At 37.6% G+C, this 468-nt stretch overlaps 1 protein-coding gene across 1 annotated transcript; it reads left to right on the forward strand.

The window, feature by feature from the left end:
* Positions 1-3: 3 nt before the first annotated feature.
* On the forward strand, positions 4-464 carry LOC104774960 (translationally-controlled tumor protein homolog; the record flags this gene model as incomplete). The annotated part of the gene is made up of 3 exons (XM_010499315.1): positions 4-36; positions 137-265; positions 357-464. Coding segments are annotated over 3 exons (270 nt in total), but the record flags the coding sequence as incomplete, so codon positions are not given.
* Between the last annotated feature and the right edge of the window lie 4 nt (positions 465-468).

Genomic DNA, 468 nt, shown 5'->3' on the forward strand with positions numbered 1-468 from the left:
CTCGAAAACGGCATGTTATGGGAAGTTGAAGGAAAGGTACTATTTTTATCTAAAGCTTTGACTTTCTTTATTAACGATCAGCGCGCTGGTTGAAATTAAAGTTGATGTATTGTTATGTGTTTTTGTTGTTCATCAGTGGGTTGTGAAAGGAGCTATGGATTTTGACATTGGTGCGAATCCATCGGCTGAGGAAGGCGGTGAAGACGAAGGAGTCGATGATCAAGCTGTCAAGGTTGTTGATATCCTCGATACTTTTAGGCTTCAGGTAATAATATTCAAAGGACCTTTTTAATCTTCAATTATTTTCATGTAAGAATACCTTATGAGATTAACACTTGGGTAAATTATTCTGGCAGGAGCAACCATCGTTTGATAAGAAACAATTTGTGATGTTCATGAAAAGATACATTAAGCAACTAAGCCCTAAGCTGGACTCGGAAAAGCTAGAGCTGTTCAAGAAACACATTG

The sequence above is a fragment of the Camelina sativa genome, unplaced genomic scaffold, assembly GCF_000633955.1.
Source record: "Camelina sativa cultivar DH55 unplaced genomic scaffold, Cs unpScaffold07289, whole genome shotgun sequence".
Lineage (NCBI taxonomy): Eukaryota > Viridiplantae > Streptophyta > Magnoliopsida > Brassicales > Brassicaceae > Camelina > Camelina sativa.